We start from the raw sequence: 26915 nt of genomic DNA, 5'->3' as shown, positions 1-26915 counted from the left end.
TGGGTACGGGGTTCCCCTTAATATGCGTACAAGACCCAAAGGGGCTGGTAATGGGCAGGGAGGGCTACCCATGCCATTTTTCTCAATGATTTTCAACCATATTGCAGGAACCAGATATAACATTAAAACCGCAAGCAGTTTTAAATGGTGTTATTTCCGTTTAATGTCATTTTGTGCAGGGACTGTTCTAAACACGGGAAACACGTGGCACTTCACAGGCATACTACAGACACCCCCCATGCGCCATATTTAAAGGAATATTTCACTTTTTTTTCACTTTAATCGTCATTAAAATCAGTGCTCCCGCCAAAACGGCCGTTTTTAAAAACATTTTAGGCATTGACCCATGTCCCCTGGGGCAGGAGCCAGGTCCCCAAACCCTTTTTAGGACAGTATCTTGCATATTAGCCGTTAAAATTAGCACTTTTCATTTCGAACATTCAAGTCCCATAGACTTCAATGGGGTTCTAACGTTCGTACGAATTTGGGGTCCGTTCGAAAGTTCTGGTGCAAACCGAACCGGGGGGTGTTCGGCTCATCCCTAATGATAACCAGTACACAATAAGAGCATGTTTCTCCCCCCAGCGAGGGAGACAGATAGCAACAAAAACCAGGCAGGTGTTCCAATTCCTCCCAAACCAGAGATTATTTTTTGCTATTGTTGTTGGAATTCTACATTCATTTTGTTTTCTGTATATTATTTCTATCAGGTATTACAGTTATTATATAATATATATAATTATAATTATTCTTGTTGTTCACACTTACCCAGTTTCTTGAACAGGTTTTTTCAGGGGCTCCTTGGCCATGACTGATGTTCTGTTAAGACATTAAACATGGAGTATAAAATTATCACCATTGAACAATCAACTGAAGCTGAATAATGTAAATAATAATTAAGAAATATCATCACATTACCAAGGATTTGAATCAAAAATCATGATGAAAAAAGCACCTAAGTATTTTCCACCTCTCCCCCCCTATCATCTCTCCTATCCTATCCTCTTCCCTCCTCTCTTATCCTCTTCTCTCTCCTATCATATCCTCTTCCCTCCTCTCCTATCCTCTTCTCTCTCCTATCATATCCTCTTCCTTCCTCTCCTATCATATCCTCTTCCCTCCTTTCCTCTCTCCTATCATATCCTCTTCCCTTCCCTCCTCTCTCGTATCCTATCCTTTTCCCTCCTCTCCTCCCTCTTATCCTATCCTCTTCCATCCTCTACTCTTTCCTATCCTCTCCTCTTCCCTCCTCTCATCTCTCTTATCCTATCCTCTTCCCTCCTCTCTGCTTTCCTATCCTCTCTTGCCGCCTCTCCTCTTACCTCTCCTATCCTCTTCCCTCTTCTCCTCTCTCCTATCCTATCCTCTTCCCTCCTCTCCTCTTTCCTATCTTATCCTCTTCCCTCTTCTCCTCTCTCCTATCCTACCCCCCTCCCTCCTCTCTCCTATCATATGCTCTTCCCTCCTCTCCTCTCTCCTTTCCTATTCTTTCCCATCCCCTCCTTTCTCCTATCCTATCCTCTTCTCCTCTCTTCTATCCTATTCCTCCCCCCCCCCCCCGCTCTCCCCTATCATATGATCACCCCTCCTCTCTCCTGTCATATGCTCTTCCTTCCTTTCCTCTGTCTTTTCCTATTCTTTTCCCTCCCCTCCTCTCTCCAATCATATGCTTTTCCCTCCTCTCATCCTCCCTCTACTCTGTCCCTCTTTTCCCCCATATCCTCTCCTCATCCCTTCTCCTCTTCCCCTCTTTTCTATCCTGTTCTCTATTCTTGCTCTTTCCTTTCTTTTCCACTTTCCTATCATCTACTTATCTCTTTCCGCCCTTTTACTCTCTCCTATCCTCTCCTCGCCCCCTCTCCTTCCCTTCTCCCCTCTCCCCTATCCTCTCCTCATCCCTTCTCCTCTCCCCCTCTTTTCTATCCTGTTCTCTATTCTTGCTCATTCCTTTCTTTTCCACTTTCCTATCATCTACTTATCTCTTTCCGCCCTTTTACTCTCTTCTATCCTCTCCTCGCCCCCTCTCCTTCCCTTCTCTCCTCTCCCCTATCCTCTAATCATCTCTTTTCTTCTCCCTTCTCCTCTTCCCCTCTCTTCTCTCCTAAATTTCCTTTTTATTTTCCTATCATCTACTCTCCCCTCCCTTTTCCTCTCTCATTCTCTTCTCATCCCCCCTCCTCGCCTCTCTTCTCTCCCCTCTCCTGCCCTCTCTACTCTACTTTTCCCCCTTCCTCTTCCTCCTCTTCTCTTTTTTGCCCCTCTTCCCCATGTCCTCTCTTCTCCTATACTCTTCCCCTATCCATTTCTCTCCCATCTTTCCTTAAACTTCCCTCTCCTCTCCCTCTCCTCTTCTCTCACCTTTTTACTCCTCGCTCTCTCCCCTCCCCTACTTTCACTTCTTCCTCCGGGCTCTCCTCTAAGTCAAAGTTCATTCAGCAAATATGTAAAAAATGCAGATCATGTAGATCTAAATACTATACATGTACTCCAGACTGCCAGCCAACAATCGCAATGCGCTTTATGCAACCAACACCCTTACGTTCGATGCTCTGCCAACAAGCTGAGCGTTTCAAGGGGTTACTCTCTCTTTGCCGCCCAAAAACCTCTGACTTCCGCTCGGTTTTGGCGCCAAAGAAATGTGGCGGGCTACTTAGTGAGCTATGTATCAGATTTCTGGGTGTTTCCTGGGCTTCCCGGAAAAGCTCTGCTGGAAGCATGGCGTCCAGCAAATAACCAAGCAGAAAAGCACTTTTTCACTGATAAAACTATATGAGTGTTTGACTGTACATGAAGACTTAAAGGGCTGAAACAATGTAACATGCAGGAATCCTACACGCCAGATTTGCCTGATATATCAGATTCCAGCAGACGGTTTACTGCTCTGAGTTCCCCGTTTCCCGCACGCCCAGCAGAGCACCGAGCAAACAAAAGATTACCAATGATGTAACCGTTTCCTTTTCTATAAACATATTACACGAAAGTTATACAAAGTAAGCAAAGACAATATAAAACGAGGAGCGACTTACTCAGCTCAGCTACGGGGAGAAGATGACCACAGTCTAAACCAACGCCCTAATGAAGCAATAGATGTGCCGGTCCGGTGTGTAAAGAAACAGGAAACACATAAAAAATAATGTTACTTTTTCTCAATACATAAATAGTCTCAGTGACTTTTACAGCTGGGAGCTCAGAAGTAAAAAAAAAAAACAACTGAATTGTGTCTGCTCTTCCCTAGAATCTCTGCTGATTAGTGGAATTTCGCAATAAATGTCCAAGGTTTTACCATAAAAGGTCATCTAAATGTTTGTGGCAGGGTTGGCGGGTTAGGGCTCCTTCATACAAACAATAAATCATACAACAGCCTTATTGCACATTGACCCACCTATAGCGGTAATGAGTATTTTGGTTGCATTGTACAGGAATTTATGTTGCCTCAGGCAACGCTCCTCAAATACCCTATGACAGCCATTCTCAAACCAGAGTTCCATTGAACCCTGGGGTTCCTCCAAAGGTTGCTAGTGGGTTCCTTGAGCTGTGGCTGATGAACCACCAATTTGATGATGCCTACAGATTTCAAGGTTCAGCATCACTTAGCAAAGCCAGCAGCATAACACCAAATATCTTTTTAGCTGTCTTTAACCGGTTCCTGACCAGCGCACAACGACGTATGTCAACAGAATGGCACGGGCAGGCATATTGGCGTACACGTACGTCCAATATTCAATGCCGCCCTGGCATCGGGAGCGCGCCGCTGGCGGCGCGCTCCCGCGCTGGTCGAGACCCCCGTGAGTCTGGTCACGGGACCCGCGGACTCGATCGCCGCGGGCATCCCCGCGATCGTCTCACGGGACGGCTGAATGGAGGAAATGCCGTGTAAACAGCATTTCTCCATTCTGCCTAGCAACTAGTGACGCTGATCTCTGCTTCATGTGATTGGAGCAGAGATCAGTGTTCACTAAATGAAAGCCCAACCCCCCCACAGTTAGTAACACACCCCTAGGAACACTTAACCCCTACACTGCCACCCACTGGTTAACCCCTTCACTGCCAGTGTCATTTACACAGGAATCACTGCATTTGTATAGCACTGATTACTGTATAAATGACAATGGTCCCAAAAATGTGTCAAAAATGTCCGATGGGTCCCCCACAATGTCGCAGTCACAATAAAAATCGCAGATCGCCGCCATTACTAGTAAAAAAAAATAATAAAAAACTATTAATAAAAATGCTATAAAATTATCCCTATTTTGTAAACGCTATAACTTTTGTGCAAACCAATCAATAAATCGCTTATTGCGATTTTTTTTACCAAAAATATGTAGAAGAATACGTATCGGCCTAAACTGAGGGAAAAAAATGTTTTTTTTATATATTTTTGGGGGATATTTATTATAACAAAAAGTAAAAAATAATGCGTTTTTTTCAAAATTGTCGCTCTATTTTTGTTTATAGCGCAAAAAATAAAAACCGCAGGGGTGATCAAATACCACCAAAAGAAAGCTCTATTTGTGGGAAAAAAAGAACGTCAATTTTGTTTGGGAGCCACATCGCATGACCGCGCTATTGTCAGTTAAAGCGACGCAGTGCCGAATCGCAAAAAGTGGTCTGGTCTTTGACCAGCAAAATAGTCCGGTCTGAAAGTGGTTAAGGGTGGCATTCTAAACACCACTTTATGGGGGACATTCTTCCTATTGACCACTAATATAAGGAGCATTGTTCCTATTGAGCTTGCTTGATGATTTGGTTTTAGTAAGGGTTCCTCGAGACATGAAAATTATTTTTGGGGTTCCTCTAGGGTTAAAAGGTTGAGAAAGCCTGCCCTATGAGATGTGTTTTTTTTTTCACATTTGTACAAGACTAAAATGAGGAATGATCACTGCTGACCCTTTGCAACTGCATCCTAACCACTTCAGCTCTGAAAGATTTTACCTCCTTCACAGGGTCACCCCTTGTCCCCACCCTCTACCCTCCTCTGAGCACTGTTCCTTGCTTCCACCCCCTACACACCTCTGAGCACCGTTCCTTGGTCCCACCCTCTACCCTTCTCTGAGCACCGTTCGTTGGCTCCACCAACTACCACCCTCTGAGCACCGTTCCTTGGTTTCCACCCCCTAGCCACCTCTGAGCACCGTTCCTTGGCTCCACCCCCTACCCACCTCTGAGGACCGTTCCTTGGTCCCACCCTCTACCCTTCTCTGAGCACCGTTTGTTGGCTCCACCAACTACCCCCCTCTAAGCACCGTTCCTTGGTTCCACCCCTACCTTCCTATGAGCACCGTTCCTTGCTTCCACCCCTACCCTCTTCTGAGCACCGTTCCTTGGTTCCACCCCCTACCCTCCGCTAAGCACCATTCCTTGGTCCCACCCTCTACCCTTCTCTGAGCACTGTTCGTTGGTTCCATCAACTACCCCCCTCTGAGCACCATTCCTTGGTTCCACCCCCTACCCTCCTCTGAGCACTGTTCCTTGGTTCCACCCCCTACCCTCCTCTGAGAACTGTTCTTTGGTTACACCCCTTACCCTCCTCTGAGAACTGTTCTTTGGTTACACCCCTTACCCTCCTCTGAGCACCATTCCTTGGTTCCACCCCTACCCTCCTCTGAGCACCATTTTTTGGTTCTACCCCCTACCCTTCTCTGAGCACTGTTCCTTGGTTCCACCCCCTACCTTCCTCTGAGCACCGCTCCTTGGTTTCACCCCTACCCTCCTCTGAGCACCGTTCCTTGGTTCCACCCCCTACCCACCTCTGAGCACCGTTCCTTGGTTCCACCCCCTACCCTCCTCTGAGCACCGTTCCTTGGTTCCACCCCCTACCCACCTCTGAGCACCGTTCCTTGGTTCCACCCCCTACCCTCCTCTGAGCACCGTTCCTTGGTTCCTCTCCTACACACCTCCTGTACCGCTCCTTTTAGAGCAGTAGTTTCCAAACTGCGGCCCAGGGGCCAAATGTGGCCCTTTGTTTGATGGGGTAATGTAAGCAGTAAATATGTAAACAGACTTGCCGTCTGTTTACAGGGGTGAGCTCTTTCTCTGATTCTAACCCTCTCACATGTGTTTTCTGGGGAACCGTATCAAATGCTTTTGCAAAATCTAGATACACCACGTCTACGGGCCTTCCTTTATTTAGATGGCAGCTCATCTTCTCATAGAAGGTTAATAGATTGGTTTGGCAAGAACAATTCTGCATGAATCCATGCTGATTACTGCTACCCTGTTTCACCGAAAATAAGACCTAGCGTGATTGTCGGTGATGGCTGCAATATACAGTGGTGTGAAAAAGTGTTTGCCCCCTTCCTCATTTCCTGTTCCTTTGCATGTTTGTCACACTTAAGTGTTTCGGAACATCAAACCAATTTAAACAATAGTCAAGGACAACACAAGTAAACACAAAATGCAATTTGTAAATGAAGGTGTTTATTATTAAAGGTGAAAAAAAATCCAAACCATCATGGCCCTGTGTGAAAAAGTGATTGCCCCCCTTGTTAAAACATACTATAACTGTGGTTGTCCACACCTGAGTTCAATTTCTCTAGCCACACCCAGGCCTGATTTTTGCCACACCTGTTCACAATCAAGGCATCACTTAAATAGGAGCTGCTTGACACAGTAAGGTCCACCAGAAGATCCTTAAAAGCTACACATCATGCCGAGACCCAAAGAAATTCAGGAACAATTGAGAAAGAAAGTAATTGAGATCTATCAGTCTGGAAAGGGTTATAAAGCCATTTCCAAAGCTTTGGGAATCCAGCGAACCACAGTGAGAGCCATTATCCACAAATGGCGAAGACATGAAACAGTGGTGAACCTTCCCAGGAGTGGCCGGCCACCCAAAATTACCCCAAGAGCGCAGCGACGACTCATCCAAGAGGTCACAAAAGACCCCACAACAACGTCCAAGGAACTGCAGGCCTCACTTGCCTCAGTTAAGGTCAGCGTTCATGCCTCCACCATCAGGAAAAGACTGGGCAAAAATGGCCTGCATGGCAGAGTTCCAAAGGAGAAAACCACTGCTGAGCAAAAAGAACATCAAAGCTCGTCTCAATTTCTCCACAACACATCTTGATGATCCCCAAGACTTTTGGGACAACATTCTGTGGACCGATGAGACAAAAGTGGAACTCTTTGGAAGGTGTGTGTCCAAGTATATCTGGCGTAGAAGGAACACTGCATTTCATAAAAAGAACATTATACCAACAGTAAAATATGGTGGTGGTAGTGTGATGGTCTGGGGCTGTTTTGCTGCTTCAGGACCTGGAAGACTTGCCGTGATAAAAGGAACTATGAATTCTGCTGTCTACCAAGAGATCCTGAAGGAGAATGTCCGACCATCTGTTCGTGTACTCAAGCTGAAACGAACTTGGGTTCTGCAGCAGGACAATGATCCTAAACACAGCAGCAAGTCCACCACCGAATGGCTGAAGAAAAACAAAATGAAGACTTTGGAGTGGCCTAGCCAAAGTCCTGACCTGAATCCTATTGAGATGTTGTGGTATGACCTTAAAAAGGCCGTTCATGCTCGAAAACCCTCTAATGTAACTGAATTAGGACAATTCTGCAAAGATGAGTGGGCCAAAATTCCTCCAGGACGCTGTAAAAGCCTCATTGCACGTTATCGCAAACGCTTGGTTGCAGTTGTTGCTGCTAAGGGTGGCCCAACCAGTTATTAGGTTTAGGGGGCAATCACTTTTTCACACAGGGCCATGATGGTTTGGATTTTTTTTCACCTTTAATAATAAACACCTTCATTTACAAATTGCATTTTGTGTTTACTTGTGTTGTCCTTGACTATTGTTTAAATTGGTTTGATGTTCCGAAACACTTAAGTGTGACAAACATGCAAAGGAACAGGAAATGAGGAAGGGGGCAAACACTTTTTCACACCACTTGTAAGCCCTACCCCCAAATAAGCCCTACCCTATTTCCCTGAAAATAAGACCTACAAGGACATTAACTGTGGCTTATTTGGGGGGTAGGGCTTATATTGCAGCCATCACCGACAATCACGCTAGGTCTTATTTTCGGGGAAACATGGTAATGATACCATTTTCATTGCTGAAATCTTGTATACAGTCCCTTATCATCCCCTCCAAGAGCTTGCATACTATTGATGTTAGGCTAACTGGTCTGTAATTCCCAGGGATGTATTTTGGCCCTTTTTAAAATATTGGTGCAACATTGGCTTTTCCCCAATCAGCTGGTACCATTCCAGTCGTAGACTGTTTGTAAAAATTAGGAACAATGATCTGGCAATTACTTGACTGAGTTCCTTAAGGACCCTCAGGTGCAATACATCTGGTCCCGGTGACTTATTAATGTTACGTTTTTCAAGTCTATTTCTAATTATGTCCTCTGTTAGCCATGAGGGTGCTTCCTGTGATGCGTCAAGAGGATAAACACTGCAGTTTCGGTTACCCCGATTCCCTCGTGATGACTGAGAAGAAGAATAAATTCAATACCTTCACCATCTCCCCATCCTTAGTAACTAGATTCCATTCATCATTTTTTATAGAACCAATATGATCTGACCTCCCTTTCTTACTATTTATGTAAATAAAGAATTTCTTGGGATTTTTTTTTTTACTCTCCTCCGCTATGTGCCTTTCGTGTTCTATCTTAGCCGCCCTGATTGCACCCTTACATTTCTTGTTGCATTCTTTGTAAAGTTGGAATGCTGATGATGATCTCTCAGCCTTGTATTTTATGAAGGCCTTCTCCTTTGCTTTTATATGCATTTTTACGTTGGAGTTAAGCCACCCAGGGCATTTATTAACTCTTTTAAATGTATTTATCATTGGGATGCACTGGCTAATGCACCTTTTTTAACCACTTTCAGACCAGATCCTTTTGCTGGCTTAAGACCAGACCACTTTTTGCGATTGTCAGGGAATTATTAGACCAGACCGTGTGGACTGCACAGAGGAAACCCAGAACGAATGTGCGTGAAAACAACAAGTGTTTATTATAAATAAAAGGAAAGTGAAAACATACAGTGCACAACCAACCACAAACAGCAAGAAATATATATACAATAAATAGGAACTACTGGAGACGTTAATGAAAGCCAGGCCGAGGTCATACACCGGGGAATCAGTTGATGGGTAAGGACGGATGGATGGGCTCAGGATTGGAATGGGACAGGTCAGGTAGGTACAGGGTACAAGGTACAAGGTACAGGGTTCAGGTTCAGGTTCGGGTTCGGGTTCGGGTTCAGGTTCAGGTTCAGGTTCAGGTTCAGGTTCCAGCGGTCAGGGCACTTGCAGAGAGAGATACCAAGGCAAAGCATGTTAGCGCTTGCCGGGTATATATATGACTGATGATTACCCTCACGTAACAGCTGATCGGAGCAGATGCTGTCTGCTCCACACTGCTGGAGTACACCCGCTGGTGAGCGCCGGTACTACAGTCCAGGGATCAAATAGTGCCACCAAGAGGTAGGTCCTCTTATTACAGGCCCTGGGTGTTAGAAGACACCCGCTGGTGGACACTGGTACTGCAATCCAAAAGATCAACAGCGCCACCAACGGGTGGACCTTTTCATGACAGCGATTCGGCACTTCGTCGCTTTAACTGATAATTGTGTGGCCGTGCGATGTGGCTCCCAAACAAAATTGACATGTTTTTTTTTCCCCACAAATAGAGCTTTCTTTTGGTGGTATTTGATCACCCCTGCGGCTTTTATTTTTTGCGTTATAAACAAAAATAGAGAGACGATTTTGAAAAAACGCATTATTTTTTACTTTTTGTTATAATAAATATCCCCCAAAAATATATTAAAAAAACATGTTTTCCCTCAGTTTAGGCCGATACGTATTATTCTACATATTTTTGGTAAAAAAACGCAATAAGCGACTATTGATTGGTTTGTGCAAAAGTTATAGCGTTTACAAAATAGGGGATAGTTTTATGGCATTTTTATTAATATTTTTTTTTTTACTTGTAATTGTGGCGATCAGCGATTTTTCTTTGGACTGTGACATTGTGGCGGACACATCGGACATTTTTGACACATTTTTGGGACCATTCTCATTTATACAGCAATCAGTGCTATACAAATGCAGTGATTGCTGTGTAAATGACACTGGCAGTGAAGGGGAAGCGGACATCTTGTTACACCCACCGGAGTTTTGCATTGTACACTTATTTTTAACCATAAACTGAGGTTATATAGTGAAATACAGGATTTAGAGCTCCGTGTGACTGGTTAGACGTTGAATTTTCAAAGCAGCGGCAAGCCGGCTGATCTCACAGGTTTGCTATTCTGACAGAAGTTTGCTGCTTTTAAAATTCAACATCTAAATATTCATACGGAGTTCTAAGTACTGTATTTGACTATATAACCTCCGTTTACTGTTAAAAAATACTTGTAAAATGCAAAACTCTGGTGGGTGTAACAAGATGTCCGCTTTCCCCCTTCTAAGTGAGTCCTTACTGTGGAGGAATGCGGGGTGTACCAAGATGGCGGCAAAAACGTCACTTCCGTTATGCATTCTGACGGGTCGCCTAATCTGACGACACAACCTCGAATGATAGCGTAGGGAGGCGACGCTTGTTCGGGCCACTGGAACGCAAGCAACGACGGCGTGCGTAAGGACGTCGCGTATTTACGTCACATGTTTACGGAAGCGATTGGCTGGGCTGAGAAGATGGAAGACAGGGACAGGCAGGCGCTGAGGAGTAACAGGATGATGCTGGTCACCTCCCTGCAGCTGGGGGATATCTGGGACCACCTGGTGGAGAGGGGGGTGTTCACCAATGACATGATAGAGGAGATCCAGGTGAGGACTCTGTGACAGGGAAAGCTGCCTTATATAGATGGCATTGTTGTTGTCAGCTGTCCCTGCTTTCCAAGGAGAGGCAAAACTGCCCTAGAAATGTCTCCTGTTTCCAAAGACACACCAGGCTGCCCCTAGAAGTGTCCCTGGTTACAAGGATACACCAGGCTGGCCCTAGAAGTGTCCCTGGTTACCAAGGATACACCAGGCTGGCCCTAGAAGTGTCCCTGGTTACCAAGGATACACCAGGCTGCCCGTAGAAGTGTCCCTGGTTACCAAGGATACACCAGGCTGCCCGTAGAAGTGTCCCTGGTTACCAAGGATACACCAGGCTGCCCGTAGAAGTGTCCCAGGTTACCAAGGATACACCAGGCTGCCCGTAGAAGTGTCCCTGGTTACCAAGGATACACCAGGCTGCCCGTAGAAGTGTCCCTGGTTACCAAGGATACACCAGGCTGCCCGTAGAAGTGTCCCTGGTTACCAAGGATACACCAGGCTGCCCGTAGAAGTGTCCCTGGTTACCAAGGATACACCAGGCTGCCCGTAGAAGTGTCCCTGGTTACCAAGGATACACCAGGCTGCCCGTAGAAGTGTCCCTGGTTACAAAGGATACACCAGGCTGCCCTAAGAAGTGTCCCTGGTTACCAAGGATACACCAGCCTGTCCCTAGAAGTGTGCCTGGTTACCAAGGATACACCAGGCTGCCCCTAGACGTGTCCCTGGATACCAAGGATACACCAGGCTGTCCCTAGACGTGTCCCTGGTTACCAAGGATACACCAGGCTGGCCCTAGAAGTGTCCCTGGTTACCAAGGATACACCAGGCTGGCCGTAGAAGTGTCCCTGGTTACCAAGGATACACCAGGCTGTCCCTAGAAGTGTCCCTGGTTACCAAGGATACACCAGGCTGTCCCTAGAAGTGTCCCTGGTTACCAAGGATACACCAGGCTGCCCCTAGAAGTGTCCCTGGTTACCAAGGATACACCGGGCTGCCCCTAGAAGTGTCCCTGGTTACCAAGGATACACCAGGCTGCCCCTAGAAGTGTCCCTAGTTACCAAGGATACACCAGGCTGTCCTTAGAAGTGTCCCTGGTTACAAGGATACACCAGGCTGTCCTTAGAAGTGTCCCTGGTTACAAAGGATACACCAGGCTGTCCCTAGAAGTGTCCCTGGTTACAAAGGATACACCAGGCTGTCCCTAGAAGTGTCCCTGGTTACAAAGGATACACCAGGCTGTCCCTAGAAGTGTCCCTGGTTACCAAGGATACACCAGGCTGTCCCTAGAAGTGTCCCTGGTTACCAAGGATACACCAGGCTGTCCCTAGAAGTGTCCCTGGTTACCAAGGATACACCAGGCTGGCCCTAGAAGTGTCCCTGGTTACCAAGGATACACCAGGCTGCCCGTAGAAGTTTCCCTGGTTACCAAGGATACACCAGGCTGCCCGTAGAAGTGTCCCTGGTTACCAAGGATACACCAGGCTGCCCGTAGAAGTGTCCCTGGTTACCAAGGATACACCAGGCTGCCCGTAGAAGTGTCCCTGGTTACCAAGGATACACCAGGCTGCCCGTAGAAGTGTCCCTGGTTACCAAGGATACACCAGGCTGCCCGTAGAAGTGTCCCTGGTTACAAAGGATACACCAGGCTGCCCTAAGAAGTGTCCCTGGTTACCAAGGATACACCAGCCTGTCCCTAGAAGTGTGCCTGGTTACCAAGGATACACCAGGCTGCCCGTAGAAGTGTCCCTGGTTACCAAGGATACACCAGGCTGCCCCTAGACATGTCCCTGGATACCAAGGATACACCAGGCTGTCCCTAGACGTGTCCCTGGTTACCAAGGATACACCAGACTGGCCCTAGAAGTGTCCCTGGTTACCAAGGATACACCAGGCTGGCCGTAGAAGTGTCCCTGGTTACCAAGGATACACCAGGCTGCCCCTAGACATGTCCCTGGATACCAAGGATACACCAGGCTGCCCCTAGACATGTCCCTGGATACCAAGGATACACCAGGCTGGCCGTAGAAGTGTCCCTGGTTACCAAGGATACACCAGGCTGCCCCTAGACATGTCCCTGGATACCAAGGATACACCAGGCTGTCCCTAGACGTGTCCCTGGTTACCAAGGATACACCAGACTGGCCCTAGAAGTGTCCCTGGTTACCAAGGATACACCAGGCTGGCCGTAGAAGTGTCCCTGGTTACCAAGGATACACCAGGCTGTCCCTAGAAGTGTCCCTGGTTACCAAGGATACACCAGGCTGTCCCTAGAAGTGTCCCTGGTTACCAAGGATACACCAGGCTGCCCGTAGAAGTGTCCCTGGTTACCAAGGATACACCAGGCTGCCCCTAGAAGTGTCCCTGGTTACCAAGGATACACCAGGCTGCCCGTAGAAGTGTCCCTGGTTACCAAGGATACACCAGGCTGTCCGTAGAAGTGTCCCTGGTTACCAAGGATACACCAGGCTGTCCGTAGAAGTGTCCCTGGTTACCAAGGATACACCAGGCTGTCCGTAGAAGTGTCCCTGGTTACCAAGGATACACCAGGCTGTCCGTAGAAGTGTCCCTGGTTACCAACGATACACCAGGCTGTCTGTAAAAGTGTCCCTGGTTACCAAGGATACACCAGGCTGTCCCTAGAAGTGTCCCTGGTTACCAAGGATACATCAGGCTGTCCCTAGAAGTGTCCCTGGTTTACAAAGACAGACTTGGCTTTTATTAGAAATGTCTTTGGTTTCCAGGGACAGGCCAGGTTGTATGTAGAAATGTCCAATGATTCCAAAGGCAGACCAGGCTACCCCCAGAAGTGTCCCTGGTTTCCAGCACTAACTAGCCGTACGACCCTCTGTAAAGTGATCCACCATGCCTATGTCAATAGACGCAGCTCGGGAATGAGCCTTGGAAATGCGGAACCGGAATTGATGAAATGCTCAGCTTCCAGGTTCATAGACCATAGAGATGATCAGAGCTATTCTGGTAGGTAGGGTTGTACTGATACTAGTATCGGTATCGCTGCCAATACCGAGTATATATCGATACTCGTGCAAATTCACCGATACCAGACACTGATACTTTCAGGCTCGGTTCTTTGAGCTGTCAGCGGGTCTCCCCTGTTGACAGCTGAAGTGTTAAAGAAGTCCAGGAATTGGAGCTGTCAATAAAAAAAAAAAAAAAGCAGCCGGCAATGTTAACTACATTTCTCATCTGAAACACTTAAATAAAAAGAAACATTGTTTATTTTTGTATCTTTCTGTTTCTTCATCTGAAGATCAAAGGGATGAACAAATGTTCTGCTATTTAACCCCTTATAAACCCTTAATTTACTCTAATCAGCCTTAATTAACTCCCTATTCTCCTCCATTTAATTATTATTTTCTTGCTTTTTTTTTTTTTTTTTTCACGATTATTTTATAAATGATAAACAATGAAAACTTTTTTTTTGTTTGCTTTGTCAGTGAATATTTTTACACATATATTATTAACATAATATTTACACATTTCACATTGAAAAAGCGCAAATTTGAAAAAAAAATCAATTTAGTTTGTAAATAACTTTTCAATGCTTTGTACCATTGCTGACAGCTGAAGCGAAAAGAAAACTGAAGCTGACAGCTGAAGCGAAAAGAAGACTCCTGAGCAGACAGGCAGGGAGGGAGAGGGGAAGAGAAGACAGGGGGCACAGGAACTGACTAATACACATTACATGATAAGACCTATCCTGAAAATAAGCCCTACTGTGTCTTTTGTTGCCAAAATTAAGACCCGGTCTTCTTTTCGGGGAAACACAATAGTATGCACCGTAGGTATCGGTAATTGGTATCGGCGAGTACTAAAAAAAAAAAAAAAAGTATCGGTACTCGTAAAAATAAAAAAATGTTAGCGGTGCATCCCTACTTACATGGTCTCTTTAAAATATCCAGGTTAATTAACCACTTCCAGTCCAGGCCTATTCTGGCACTCCTCTCCTACATGTAAATATCATCCTTTTTTTTTTTTCTAGAAAATTCTGCAACATTATATTAAAACCTTAGGGAATAAAATGGCGGCGCCCGCAGCCTCCTAGGATCATACAGATGGCCGGGGACTATATTGTTCACGGTTAGCTCTATGGTAAATGGCCACCAACGGCTGTTTAATTTTCCGGCTCCCTGATAGCACAGGGGAGCTGGGAGAAGCACCGGAGGAGGGCGGGGGGGTCCCCAACCCTCTGCCTGTAAAAGCTATCAAGCGGCTGCACAACCACTATGATGGCTTTAACTTTGCGGGCAATTGATAGCACAACAACATCTGGATGATGCCTTCAGCTGCAACTATCATTCAGATATCTCCACTTCAGCCTAAGAATGTCATATGAGGTTAACTGAAGAGATACTAAAAATACGCAACCCAAAGACCGGGGGGGGGGGGGGGGGGTCTCCAAACTACAGCTCTCCAGTTCAGGAACTACAATTCCCATCATGCCCTCTCATGTCTGTCTGAGACGTGTCCTTCTGAAATCGCTTAAGGGCCGTCGTTTTGAGATCCATGCCATGTGCTTGTTGGCATCTGTTTTCTCTACTCATCAGATACGAGACTCCACGGCAGATGAAACGTTCTACATTTTTTGGGAATTTGCAGAAGAAGTAACTTTTTTTTTTTTTTTTTCCTTCTCCCCCCCCCTCTAGAGAGCCGGGACACGCAGAGATCAGGCTCGCCAGTTACTGGTGGAATTGGAGACTCGGGGTAGCCAGGCCTTTGCGCTGTTTCTGCTTTGTTTGAAGGAGACCGGACAGCACAGCCTCGCGGATGCCCTCCAGGATGGTAGCGGAGGCCGTGTGATAAAACCAGTGCCCATATCACCAAAACCAGTGCCAATATCACCAATACCAATCTCCAAACTTCCTGCAGGGAGGCGTGATCTTCCATGTAAGTTGTTTGTTTTTTTTCTATTAATTTTTTCAAAATTTATTCAAAAGTGGTAATAAACTCATTAAAAAATGTAGATTTAAATCATAATGTACTACCACATTCCCCCCTGAAAATAAGACCTACCCTGAAAATAAGACCTAGTTTAAAGCTGCTGTAAAATCCTATAGACCACTCTATTATATAATGTACAATGTGTGTTTCTGTAATATAATTGTGAGAAATACCTTTGTTACAGCACTCTGCGCTCAGCTGACCTACCGCTGCTCTCCTCCTCCTCTTATCCCGGCTGTCCGCGGGGATCTCGGCCCCCTCCCTCTGCAGTGGGGAAGGGACCTCTGGTCAAGTAAGCCCCAAGCGGCACAGTAACGAAGGTATTTGGCACGGTTGTATTACAGAAACACACACGTTGTACATTATATAAAACTGTAATAAAGTGGATTAGCGTTTACAAAACACTTTAACTCATAATGACTCCTGAGCAGACAGGCAGGGAGGGAGAGGGGGAGAAAAGACAGGGGGCACAGGAACTGACAAATACACATTACATGATAAGACCTATCCTGAAAATAAGCCCTACTGTGTCTTTTGTTGCCAAAATTAAGACCCGGTCTTCTTTTTTCGGGGAAACACAGTAGTATGCACCGTATACTATTACATTATGACAGGCTTACCTTTTTTGTAAAGTGCCTGCCAGCGCTGTGATGTTACTGATGCCTCTGGTCCCGGGTGCATCCATCTCCGTCCCGGTCTTCCCTCTGGATTCCATCTCTTCGGCTGCTTGAATTGCTGCGCCCCAACGACGTCACTCACCGCGCATGCGCAGTCACGTCATCACAATACAGATCGGACAGATAGGGCCCCTTCTGCCATAAATGCCTTACCTGTCAGCATTTTTTTTTTTTTAAGCACTTTTCTACCAGGGCCGTCAATCTGCTATAGGCCGTGGCGGGAAGGTGTATAACGTTCTGACTGGACGTCCTAGGATGTCCTTCAAAACGTAGCGATCGGTGGTGCGTGGTGTACCCTGGACCTGCCTCTTTAGCGCTCTCTGGATGGTTGGCCTAGGGAGGGCGTGGACGCAACTGGCTCTGGCTATCAGTCGCATGCTGAGAGGTGGAGCTAGCTGTCAGTCAGGCGGTGGGGTGGATCCAACAACATTGTCGGGTTCCTTCCAGAGCCTGGTGCGGCTCTGCCTGCATCAGCTGACCTGATTTTGAAAAAGCTTTGGCCATACTTTTTTTTTTTTTTTTTTTTTTTTTTTTTAACAGTGTTCTTCACTGGAGACACCTGAGGTCAGTCACTTGGTGGGGGTCGGGGGAGGGTGGGGGGTCCACATACATCTGGCCAATATAGTAGGTGTAATGGTCAGGTGTCCACATACTTTCAACCATTTTGTGCTCACGCACGCACAATCGGAAGCCAGCTGTGAAGCCGCATGGAGTCTGAGCCACTTCCCACACTAAACGTGCCAGCGCTGGGGACCTGAAAACCGGCGAAGAACCAGCCGGGGCGAGGACGGCGCTGGATCCTTGGGACAGGTATTGTAAGTCTCCTTTTATTAAAAGTCAGCAGCTACAGTATTTTCTTCAGTCTGCGACAGTTTTCTGTAGCATTACATTTAATATAAAGGATTTTTACCCCCTAGAACAGTAGTCTCCAAACTGTGGCCCTGGAGCCAGATGCGGCCCTTTCCTTACCTTTTTCCGGGCCCTGGAGGCATTATTACTGCCAATGACGCCAACAATGGAGGGCTATTCCTTCCACTGACGCCAACAATGGAGGGCTACACCTTCCACTGACGCCAACCATGGAGGGCTACTCCTTCCACTGACGCCAACCATGGAGGGCTGCTCCTTCCACTGACGCCAACCATGGAGAGCTACTCCTTCCACTGACGCCAACCATGGAGGGCTACTCCTTCCACTGACGCCAACCATGGAGGGCTACTCCTTCCACTGACGCCAACCATGGAGGGCTACTCCTTCCACTGACGCCAACCATGGAGGGCTACTCCTTCCACTGACGCCAACCATGGAGGGCTACTCCTTCCACTGACGCCAACCATGGAGGGCTACTCCTTCCACTGACTCCAACCATGGAGGGCTACTCCTTCCACTGACAACACAAATGGGGCACTATTCCTTCCGACGACACCAACTATTTCTTCCCTAACACCAAAAATATGGCACGGTTTATTCCCACTGGGCACAGTCCGGCCCCTCTAGCATCTGAAAGACAGTAAACTGGCCCTTTCTTTAGAAAGTTTGGAGACCCCTGCCCTGGGAGACATCACGGGGTGCATTTGGGGTCCTCTTTACCCTGCATGTTGACAACCGCTGCTTTAACCCTTCCTCGTCTCGTACAGGATATAAACATTTCTGGCAATTCCCTCCTATTAGGTACTATTCTTAAAAAAAGAAAAAAAAAAAATCAATCATTAATTTAGCAATTGTTTTGTGTTTGGAGGCTTCTCAAGTTCTATACTACTGCCTCATGTTGATGCTCCTCATTAGTATAGCTGCTGCCACGTTTTCTTTGTTGTTTTTTTTTTTTGTTTTTTTTTAATGCTACAATATTCATTTTAATTCTCTTCTTTCCTCAGCAAATCCAGTTGTGAAGACTAAAGTAATGGATATAGAAAAGGTTGGTGTCGTTTGTACCGTGTGGCTTATTTTTATTTATTTTTTTTACATCATTTTGCATAGTTTACAAATCGTAAAGGGCTCGTTGGCTTCTGTGCCAGCACCCCGTGTTTTTATGTGGCGTTTTTAAAGCTTCAAAACCGCCCTTCAACGCCTGCCATGAATATTACAATGGTACCACACAGTGCTGTTCACACAGTAGCGGTAGTGTAGTGTTGTGTTAAAAAAAAAAAAATTAAGCAGCATGTCGCTTTCATGAGGCATTGAAGCTTGTCGGCCACCTCCATGGATTTCAAGAGTGATGCTCTGTAACCGCAGCTTTAAAGTGGAGTTCCACCCAAAAATGGAACTTCTGCTTTAAGCCCCCCTCGCCCCCTGACTTGGCACATTTGGCATGTCATTTTTTTTTGGAGGGGGGAGTGGGTACTTAGTTTAGAGTGGGACTTCCTGCTGTCCCACTTCCTCCCTTCCTGCTTTTGGCCCACCTAGGCGACTCCTCCTCTCCCTCCTAGGCAGCCCCTCCCTCTCTCCAATCTTCTGGAACACGTGACAGGTCCCAGAAGATCTCCTGGCAGTTATCAGAGCGCAGCACGACTCGTGCGTGCCTGGCCGTGAAGCATGGTTGGGTGACGGAGAGGAAGGAGAGAGGAACGAGGCTCCGGGGCTGCCGCATCGCTGGACCATGAGACAGGTGAGTGTCTGTTTATTAAAAGTCAGCAGCTATACTTTTTGTAGCTACTTACTTTTAATAAACGAAAAAAAAAGCGTGGAACTCCGCTTTAACCACTTGCCAACCGTATACAGTACATATAATGTGACAAGGCGGCTCTCCTGTGCAAAATCACGTACCTGTACGCGACTTTGCACTTCCGGGTCTGGGGACACACATGCGCGTCGCCGGTGACGGGCTCCTGCTGTGACACAGCGGAAGTCGATCAGCGTGTCTGACGGACTCGATGCCCGCTGGGAACCGACGATCCTTTCTGAGAGAAGCAGAACGGCAGTCCTGATGTAAACGAGGCGAGAAGAGAAGGCTGTAAACCTCTGTTTCTGCTAAGCAGGAAGACAGATCTCTAGCATCATATGACGTCCTCTGATTCCCGGCCACCTAGGGCGGCATCGCTCGGGACCCGATGCGCATGCCCGGACAGCCGCGATGTCCGCTGGGAACCCTGCGATTGCCCGGGAACACAGCAGGACCAGTGTCAGTGGAGAGGAGACCGATGATGTGTTCCCAGTACAGAGGAACACCGATCGGTCTCCTCCCCTTGTGAGTCCCCTCCCCTCACAGTTAGAATCACTCCCATAGGGAACATATTAACCCCTGCAGCGCCCCCTGGTGTTAACCCCTTCCCTGCCAGTCACATTTACACAGTAATCGGTGCATCTTTTTAGCATAAAAAAATGCAGAGGTGATCAAATACCACCAAAAGAAAGCTCTATTTGTAGGGGGGAAAAAAGGGACATCAATTTTGTTTGGGTACAGCGTCACACGACCGCACGATTGTCAGTTAAAGAGGAACTAAACTTCCATCTTTTAAATTGTACCTTAAGGTAGTGTAAATATCTCCTAAATGTGCACCATTTAGGAGATATTTACTGTACATGCAGCCAATGACATCCAATCTCAGCTGATCACATGTAAACAAAGAAATGTCGGTTATCAGCATTCCTCTCCTCGCACCGACAGCGGTGTTTCCTCACAGGGGAGATCCGCACAGATAATTAGTGCCCCGATCATCAGTGCAGCCCCAGCAGTGATGCCAGTCAGTGCCCATCTGTGCCACCTATCAATCGATGACCTGGCACTGAAAAAAATAAAAAAATAAAGAAAAATTGATCTTTTGCTTTAAAAAAAAAATTGTTTACTTCTGCCCTAGACCAGAAGTGACATCATGACTGGCTTCAGTCCTCGTAGATCAGTGATGGCGAACCTTGGCACCCCAGATGTTTTGGAACTACATTTCCCATGATGCTCGCCATCACTGCCCTAGATCATAGAGGTGATCAGAGACGATCTGGTCTCTTCTCACCTCTGACCAGCCATGTCAGATCTTGTTTGGCTCGCCAGTAAGAACGACCCCCCCCCCCCATTCCATGGCACTGAAGGGCACTGATGAGGAGGCACTGATAGGGGGCACTTATGGGTACTGATAGCAAAACCAGTTACCTATCAGTACCCATAAGTGCCGCCTATCAGTGCTGCATATTAGTACCTCCTCATCACTGTCCTTTAGTGCCATGTCATCGATGCGCATCAGTCACTTATTTACAAAATTTTATAACTGAAACTAAGAAAAAAAACTTTTATTTATAATTTTTTTTTTTTTCAAAATGTTTGGTCTTTTTTATTTTATTTATTTATTTTTTTTTGCAAAAAATAAAAACCAGTGCTGCATATTAGTACCTCCTCATCAGTGGGCACCGATGACATGGCACTGAAGGACACTGATGAGGAGGTACTAATATGCAGCACTGGTTTTTATTTTTTGCAACAAAAAAAAAAAAAACACCGAACATTTTGAAAAAAAAAAATTTAATAAATAAAAGTTTTTTTCTTAGTTTCAGTTATAAAATTTTGTAAATAAGTGACTGATGCGCATCGATGAGGATGCACTGATGGGCACCGATGACATGGCACTGAAGGACATCAGTGCATCCTCATTGATGCGCATCAGTCACTTATTTACAAAATTTTATAACTGAAACTAAGAAAAAACTTTTATTTATTAATTTTTTTTTTTTTCAAAATGTTCGGTGTTGTTTTTTTTTTTTTGTTGCAAAAAATAAAAACCAGTGCTGCATATTAGTACCTCCTCATCAGTGTCCTTCAGTGCCGTGTCATCGGTGCCCATCAGTGCATCCTCATCGATGCGCATCAGTCACTTATTTAACAAAATTTTATAACTGAAACTAAGAAAAAAAATTTTATTTATTATTATTTTTTTTTTTCAAAATGTTTGGTCTTTTTATTTTATTTTTTGCAAAAAATAAAAACCAGTGCTGCATATTAGTACCTCCTCATCAGTGGGCACCGATGACATGGCACTGAAGGACGTCACTTATTTAACAAAATTTTATAACTGAAACTAAGAAAAAACTTTTATTTATTAATTTTTTTTTTTTTCAAAATTAAAACCCCCAGTGGTGATTAAATACCACCAAAAGAAAGCTCCATCTGTCTCCAAAAAAAATGTACACCGTTGTATGGCCGCGCAATTGCCATTCAGAGTGTGACAGCGGCTGAAAGCTGAAAATTGGCCTGGGCAGGAAGGGGGGGGGGGTAAAAGTGCCCAGTATTGAAGTGATTAAACAGTATAGACACTTATTTTTTTTATGTTTTTACATTTTGCTATACCTGCATAAAGAGGCCAGCCTGAAGGGATCTAGCAGGACTACATTTTCTAATGAAATTAAGCCTATTTGGGAGCGCTTCTCTTTAGAAGGAAAAAAAAAAAACCTTATATATTTGAAATCGTATTTCCAGGATTATCCGATGATCTTTGATCCGTGCGGTTATTGCCTGATCATCAATAACATGGAATTTGCAGAATCCACCGGACTGTCCTTCAGGGCCGGCTCGGATATTGATCGGCAGAAGATGGAGATGCGGATGAGATCGTATCACTTTGAGGTGTCCGTGAAGAATAATCTGAAAGGAATGGTCAGTGCGTTTTATTCCCCCTGATATGTCCTATAGAAGTGATAGCGGTATAACCTGCTGATGTTACTACACTCTCTTATCTGCAGGAAATCCATGAGGAGCTCCAGCTTCTGGCCGCCAAAGATCACAGCAAGAAGGACTGCTGTCTGGTCATCATCCTGTCCCATGGCTGCGAGGTGAGATGCACATACGGATGCATTACTATTAACCACTTCAGCCCCGGCCTATAGTAATATAACGCCCACAGATGGGATCTCCCATCCTGGGTGGGCGTCATATGACGTCCTCTGATTCCCGGCCACCTAGGGCGGCATCGCTCGGGACCCGATGTGCATGCCCGGACGGCCGCGATGTCCGCTGGCAACCCTGCGATTGCCCGGGAACACAGCAGGGCCCTGGATCTGTGTATGTAAACACACAGATCCACGTGCTGTCAGTGGAGAGGAGACCGATGATATGTTCCCAGTACAGAGGAACACCGATCGGTCTCCTCCACTTGTGAGTCCCCTCCCCCCACAGTTAGAAGCACTCCCATAGGGAACATATTAACCCCTGCAGCGCCCCCTGGTGTTAACCCCTTCCCTGCCAGTCACATTTACACAGTAATCGGTGCAATTTTATAGCACGGATCGCTGTGTAAATGTGAATGGTCCCAAAAATGTGTCAAAAATGTTCGATGTGTCCGCCATAATGTCGCAGTCACGAAAAAAAATCGCAGATCGCCGCCATTACTAGTAAAAAAAAAAGCCATAAATCTATCCCCTATTTTGTAGATGCTATAACTTTTGCACAAACCAATCAATAATCGATAATTGCAATTTTTTTTTTTTTTTTTACCAAAAATATGTAGAAGAATACGTATCGGCCTAAATTGGGGAAAAAAATAGTTTTTTTTTTTTTTTTAATTGAATATTTATTATAGCAAAAAGTAAAAAATATTGTTTTTTTTTTTTTTTTCAAAATTGTCACTCTTTTTTTGTTTATAGCACAAAAATTAAAAACCGGAGAGGTGATCAAATACCACCAAAATAAAGCTCTATTTGTGGGGAAAAAAAAGGACATAAATTTTGTTTGGGTGCAACGTCGCACGACTGCGCAATTGTCAGTTAAAGCGACGTAGTGCCAAATCGCAAAAAGTGCTCTGGTAAGGAAGGGGGGAAAATCTAGCAATTTTTTTTTTTTATTATTATTTTTTTAGCTGAGACCCTAGAGAATAAACTGGCAATCATTTCAATTTTTTATGTCGCAAAGTATTTGTACAGGGGTTTTTCAAACACATTTTCTTTTGGGGGGGTCACACTTTAATGAATATTAATGCAAAAAAAAAAAAAAACACAATAAATACTCAATTTTTGGTAGGGCTACACGATTCTGGCCAAAATGAGAATCACAATTTTCTTGCTTAGAGTAAAGATCGCGATTCTCTCATGATTCTCACGGCGTAAAATCTTTTACATTATACAAAAACAATTGGGCTAACTTTACTGTTTTTTTGTTTTTTTTTTATTCATTTAAGTGTCATTTTTTTCCCATAAAATTGCATTTGAATGACCGCTGCCCAAATAGCATGACGTAAAATATTGCTAGCTTCTGCCACAACAATGATATTCCTCTTCAAAGTCAGGACATATATCAGCATGTGGCGGTCTGTAAGTGGTTAAACATTCCTTGTAATAGAAATAAGCGATGACATGTCCTCTTTATGGAGAGATCTGGGGTCTCTCCTTTTACCTTTTTGAAAGAAAAAGATCAAAAAAAAAAAAAAACTGATCATTTGCTTTAAAAAAATAAAATAGTTTACTTCTCCCCTAGACCAGAAGTGACATCATGACTGGCTTCAGTCCTCCTAGATCATAGAGGTGATCAGAGACGTTCTGGTCTCTTCTCACCTCTGTCCAGCCGCGTCAGATCTTTTGTCGGGCTTGCCAGTAAGAACGACCCCCACCCCCCTGCCGCTTCTAAAGCGATCGAGTGGCCAATCAGCCGCTCAGATCGCTTTTATGAGAAAGAGAATCGGCCGGCTGAAAAAAAATAAAAATAATACCGGGGTTATGGCTGATAACTTTATCCATTATCCCGGTAAACCACTTCAAAGCTGCAACGTTTATATACGTGTTGCTGTCTTGATGTGGATTATGGTAAGAAAGGACTGAAGGGATCAGAAACCCTCCAACCAAATAACTGAATGGCTCTATCATACTACACATTATTTGCATCATACACCAGGGGTTGTGGATGATCTGTCTGGTGGGGGATGAAGAAATGATTTGCGTGGCTCCACCCACTGTCCTGAATGGAATATGTGATGGAATGAGACATGTGATTACCTTCTGTGTTACTTGGGCTTGATACAAGAGATTGTGAAAAACTGAAAATGTTATAGGATATGGTCAGAGACTATGGGCCTGCTACCAGATATGGTCGGGGACCATGGGCCTGCCACCAGATATGGTCGGGGACCATGGGCCTGCCACCAGATATGGTCGGGGACCATGGGCCTGCCAGCAGATATGGTCGGAGACCATGGGCCTGCCAGCAGATATGGTCGGAGACCATGGGCCTGCCAGCAGATATGGTCGGAGACCATGGGCCTGCCAGCAGATATGGTCGGAGACCATGGGCCTGCCAGCAGATATGGTCGGAGACCATGGGCCTGCTAGCAGATATGGTCGGAGACCATGGGCCTGCTAGCAGATATGGTCGGAGACCATGGGCCTGCTAGCAGATATGGTCGGAGACCATGGGCCTGCTAGCAGATATGGTCGGAGACCATGGGCCTGCTAGCAGATATGGTCGGAGACCATGGGCCTGCTAGCAGATATTGTCGGAGACCATGGGCCTGCTAGCAGATATGGTCGGAGACCATGGGCCTGCTAGCAGATATGGTCGGAGACCATGGGCCTGCTAGCAGATATGGTCAAGGAGTGCAAACATGCTATAGGAGTTGTTGGGTACTGGAAACATGCTATAGGAGTCATAGACTGGAGTCACAGGAGCTCTGAGGGCCACAGATTGACTTTAATCACTTCTCACTAAAGCCTGTATAGTTTTAATGTCTATGTGCATGCTACAGAACACGGTCAGATATTATAGGCATGCTACAGGACACGGTCATACATGTAAGAATCTCAGACGGGCCAATGAAATTTTCAAACTGATGGAACTACTAATTAAAATGTAAAGAATGTCTTTCTTCTCAGACGCGGCACACGCGGTTCCGGGCGGTGTGTACGGCACAGATGGCGTAAAGATCCCTGTGGAGAGGATTGTCACCTACTTCAACGGTCATCACTGTCCGAGTCTGGGGGGAAAACCCAAACTCTTCTTCATCCAGGCCTGCGGAGGCGGTAAGGAGGACAAATGGATGGTTCTAAAAGTGGACTTCTCATTATAATTCACATGAATCAGTAGGTCACTTTTTGCATTGCAGAAGAATCATTTTGTTTATGTTATTTTGAGTGAACAAGGTAGTTATATAAGCATTTGCCTCGCTGTTTTAAAAAAAAAAAAAAAAAAAAAAAACATATATATATATATATATATATATATATATATATATATATATATATATATATATATATATATATATATATATATATATATATATATATATATATATATATTTTTTGTCATCTTTGGTGTTTGGTCTCTTTTATTACTCAAAATATGCACTAATTTTCATTTACAAAGAAAAAAATATTCTCATCGTTCCCCACTCTTTTGAAGAGACCCTGTCACTAATTTAAAAATATTGCAGGCCAAAGCACAGAAAAATCAAGAATTTTAAATGCTCACCAGCAGCTGCACAAACACAGCTGTTTGCCCTAATTTGGCAGGCGTGCGGATGAGCGGCCCCTAATGAAGACCGTGTCTGTTTTGGGGGACGCTCACCGACATACCTATCAGTTATACTGTTCCTGACCACGCTATAGCCGAAAGACGGCTGCAGCACAGTCGTCCAGTTCTGGGAGGGTGTTCATGAACATTCTCCCAGAACTGCACCCCCTTGGGGTGTGTTTCCAGTGCGCTCTGTGATCTCAGATGCCAATCACAGTAGCCCTTTACCGTTTGAATAGCGGTGTCCAATCACTGACGGGCACTGGATAAGGATGATAATGAGGCACTGATTGTAAAACAAACTTGCCAGTTTTTGGCATTCCTTTCCTCCAAGCGTGAGGAAAGGAGAGCTGGTAACCGGCAATTCTGACAGCGCACATTTACACTGATTATCTGTGTCCCCTCATTGTTGCCCCCCTCATTGTTGCCCCCCTCATTGTTGCCCCCCTCATTGTTGCCCCCTCATTGTTGCCCCCCTCATTGTTGCCCCCCTCATTGTTGCCCCCCTCATCGTTGCCCCTTCATTGGTGCTCCCTCATCAGTGCAGCCTCATCAGTTTCCATCAGTACCTCCTCATTTATGTCCATCAGTGCCGCCTTATCGGTGCAGCCTATCAGTACCCATCAGTGAAGTAGAAAAATAACTTATTTGAGACATGTTATAACAGAAACTAAGAAACATTTTTTTTTCTAAATTTTACGTCTTTTGTTATTTTATTTTTTTCGTTTTTTTTTTTGTTTAGCAAAAAATAAAACTCCAAGTGGTGATTAAATACTACCTAAAGAAAGCTCTATTTGTGTGAAAAAAATTATACCAATTTCATTTGGGTAAAGTGTAGCGTGATCGTGCAATTGTCATTCAAAGTGTGACAGCTCTGAAAGCTGAAAATTGTTCTGGGTAGGAAATGTAATCTATCATTTTTTATTTTTTTTTGTAGATCAGAAAGACAGAGGGATATCGGTGGAATCTGCAGACCCCCCCGGGAAATCCTGACAATGGTTCCTTGCAGTCTGATGCCACTGCCGTCCGTCCTGACGAGGAAGATGGAGACGAAACGGACGCAGTGGCGAGCCCTGCCCACCTCCAGCGATA

General features: G+C 45.4%; 2 protein-coding genes across 5 annotated transcripts in view; one reads left to right on the top strand and one right to left on the bottom strand.

Annotated features, from left to right (window-relative positions):
- The window catches only part of LOC143933510 (uncharacterized), a 33696-nt gene extending 30506 nt beyond the window's left edge, over window positions 1-3190 (bottom strand). The window contains exons 1-2 of one of the 4 annotated variants that reach the window (XM_077456422.1): window positions 3027-3190; window positions 769-819 (exon numbers count right to left, since the gene is read on the bottom strand). In XM_077456422.1, the coding sequence (XP_077312548.1) occupies window positions 769-809 (41 nt within the window). In that variant the 5' untranslated portion in view covers window positions 810-819; window positions 3027-3190. Of the gene's footprint in view, window positions 1-768; window positions 820-918; window positions 1427-2480; window positions 2666-3026 lie in introns of those variants that run through there. The other 3 variants (XM_077456424.1, XM_077456421.1, XM_077456425.1) reach the window with 3 other exon arrangements.
- Window positions 3191-10604: 7414 nt separating this feature from the next.
- Window positions 10605-26915, top strand: part of CASP9 (caspase 9) — a 21240-nt gene continuing 4929 nt past the window's right edge. The window contains 10 exon segments of the mRNA XM_077456420.1: window positions 10605-10778; window positions 15437-15677; window positions 18283-18323; window positions 21810-21986; window positions 22073-22162; window positions 25187-25199; window positions 25202-25333; window positions 26761-26813; window positions 26815-26895; window positions 26897-26913. Coding sequence (XP_077312546.1) covers window positions 10614-10778; window positions 15437-15677; window positions 18283-18323; window positions 21810-21986; window positions 22073-22162; window positions 25187-25199; window positions 25202-25333; window positions 26761-26813; window positions 26815-26895; window positions 26897-26913 — 1010 coding nt within the window. The 5' untranslated portion in view covers window positions 10605-10613.

This window comes from Lithobates pipiens, unplaced genomic scaffold, assembly GCF_037356315.1.
Source record: "Lithobates pipiens isolate NorthernLeopardFrog02 unplaced genomic scaffold, aLitPip1_a1.2 Scaffold_27, whole genome shotgun sequence".
NCBI classification, from domain to species: Eukaryota; Metazoa; Chordata; class Amphibia; order Anura; family Ranidae; genus Lithobates; species Lithobates pipiens.
This window is presented reverse-complemented; position numbering and strand designations above follow the sequence as displayed.